Source organism: Crotalus tigris, unplaced genomic scaffold (genome assembly GCF_016545835.1).
Source record: "Crotalus tigris isolate CLP2741 ecotype Arizona unplaced genomic scaffold, ASM1654583v1 scf7180000017668.6805642782:7212621, whole genome shotgun sequence".
Taxonomy (NCBI): domain Eukaryota; kingdom Metazoa; phylum Chordata; class Lepidosauria; order Squamata; family Viperidae; genus Crotalus; species Crotalus tigris.
The window spans coordinates 6,252,768-6,255,223 of record NW_024096554.1 but is presented as its reverse complement, the minus strand read 5'-3'; the positions used below and the strand labels follow the sequence as shown (position 1 = coordinate 6,255,223).

The 2,456-nt window shown below is 44.4% G+C and overlaps 1 protein-coding gene across 2 annotated transcripts in view; it reads left to right on the top strand.

The window, feature by feature from the left end:
- Positions 1–123: 123 nt before the first annotated feature.
- Positions 124–2,456, top strand: part of ABL2 (ABL proto-oncogene 2, non-receptor tyrosine kinase) — an 88,774-nt gene continuing 86,441 nt past the window's right edge. For both annotated transcript variants that reach the window (XM_039337180.1, XM_039337179.1), the window contains exon 1: positions 124–585. In XM_039337180.1, coding sequence (XP_039193114.1) covers positions 363–585 — 223 coding nt within the window. In that variant the 5' untranslated portion in view covers positions 124–362. The remainder of the gene's footprint in view (positions 586–2,456) is intronic.

The following is a 2,456-nucleotide window of genomic DNA, read 5'->3' as shown; positions in this document are numbered from 1 at the left end:
GCGCGCAAAGGAATGGGCGGGATCAGCTTCGACAACCCGCGATTCGGGGCGGTGCTTGCAGGCGTAGCCAAGGCGGGGCCAGGAGGAGCTACCGACGTCCCTGGAGGACCGGAGGTGGGAAGAGTGGGCGAAAGGGAGTCGTTCTGTCCTTTCCCCAAGCTCGGTGGTTAAGATGGCGGCTGCGGGGGTTGAGGGGGCGAGTCCGTGACGGCCTGTCCGGAGAACGGCGGTGAGGAGGAAGGAGGCAGAGCGGCTCTGGGAAGCGCCGAGTGCGGCTCCTAAAGCGGGGTAGGGGGCGGAATGTGAGCAGGAGGAGGAGACGGAGGGCTCTGGCGGGGGCCCAGAACGGGAGGAGAGCGGGGATGGGCCAGCAGGTGGGCCGCGTCGGCGAGCCGGGTGCCGCCGCGCTTCAACATCAGCCGCCGCCGCCACCGCAACAGCAGCAGCTGCCTCTTTCCCAGCCACAGTCTCAACCCAGAGGGCTTCGTGGGAGTAATAGCAGCGGGAGTAGGCCTGCCAGCCGGAGGCGAGAAGCAGCCGCTCCGCGAGCTGCCGACAGCGGCTTCAATATCTTCACCCAGCACGGTAAGGTGGGGAAGAGGGTTGGGGGGGGGAGGAGGGAGCGAGGGGAAAAGGAGGGAGTGGGTTGCGGCAGATGTTGGAGGCGGGTGGGTGTGGCACAAAAGCGGAGGCTGGAAATGGGGGGGGGAGTGTCATGAAGCAGGGCTGGTGGTGTTTCTTCCCCTCGCCTTAAAAAAGTGCCAACTATTTTTCGACAGTAGACAAAGGTTGGCTTCATCTGGTGTGCTGCCTCCAACAGTGGCCGGCTAGAACCCGTTGGGAAGCGCCCAAGTAGGTAGCAGCCTTCCCCTTGTTGTGGCTTCTCGGTGTCTGATATTAATAGATGGGGATTCCAGTTTAAGCATATATATGACAATAGAAACCACTTTCAATGAAGCGTGTTGTGTCTTTTCAAATCGCTATATTTTTTCCATTTCACCGATTAATATTTAAGAAACAGCTTTATTCATTTCATAAAGAGGTTTCAGTTTACAAAAGTGCATGTTCCCCATAAATGAGTCGATTTTTCTAAGTGTCAGAAGATATACAACCTGTCTACCCCTTCAGGTTAGGAAATGTGTGTAGTATTTCTCAGAAGTATAATTTACTTTGGCTTACTTTCCAGGTGTATATACTGATGCAGTAATTGTAGGAAGACTGTTTTTATGTTAGTAGCATATGGTACTGTATAGACTTGTAACCCTTTGGGTGATGTTTGTTAATGATTGTACTCATGGGATGTTTTGGATCTTTCTAACACGATGCTTTGTTCGCAGTCTGAATGTAGTTCAGCTGAGATCCTTGCTTTATGAGTACAATATTACTTTCCCTGTTTGTTAATTCCTATAGTCACAATAAAATTGAAGTGGTATTTTTGTTTGCCTATCTTCTTCTCATTAATATCCTAACAGCATTTTCTGTCATATGGTCCCATTTAAAATGCTTCTAGTATATTAATAATGTTGGCAAGATGCATGCCACAAAGTGCAATAATAAAGTTTTCCTATAATATAGCCCAGAAAGTTCTCCAGATGTTCTTTTATTTTTTTTTAGTTTTGTGATAATCATTTTATCATGATTCTTTTTTGTATTCTTTGGATGAATTGCAGTGATGTATCTACTCAGGTTAACAACCTGTTTCATTATGGCTTTTATTGATATTAATGAGTACAGAAGACAAATTAAGAGTTTGTGCTCTTTTGGGGAAAAGCTAGCATCTCTAACTGGGAGGCTGTGCAGTTAGGAAGATGAGAGATTCAAAGCTATTGGACCTTATTGGTATAGCAAAGGAAGAAGGTTTCTTCCATCACTCTTTTTCTCTTATGGTGATGTGATAGATACAGTATAATATTACTTGTACTATGCAATATTATGATCTAGGGTGATGTACAACTTTACTGTGGTTGGAAGTCCATGTGATATTTATAGAAAGCCCAAATAGGCACTTATTACCATCATATTGCTTATGTTATATCTTGTATCTGATCTGGAAGTAGCAAAATAGTATTTATTCAGCTAAATATCACTGGGTGATTTGCAATCTTGTATGGCATTTGATAATTTGAAATAATTATTGTATACCTGTTATGTATGTTGCTGTCTTTCTTGAAATGTGAGTTTCTACGAGTGATACTTACATTCAGCTTGAAGACAAAATGAAATAAGAGCTTATATATTTGCTGCAGGCAGATAGAGAAATTTTCAAATTTACAATGGCTTTTAATCTTCAGAAACCCCATTTTCCTAGACTCCTTGAGCTGTGGAACCTCAATTGTATAAGTTGTTCTGAAGAAGTCATTATGTGTGAAGTGAAAGCCAATTATATAGGTCATTCCCCTGAGGATACATAATGTATATAGATAAGATAATTAGGTGACATGTCCAATGATATTTAA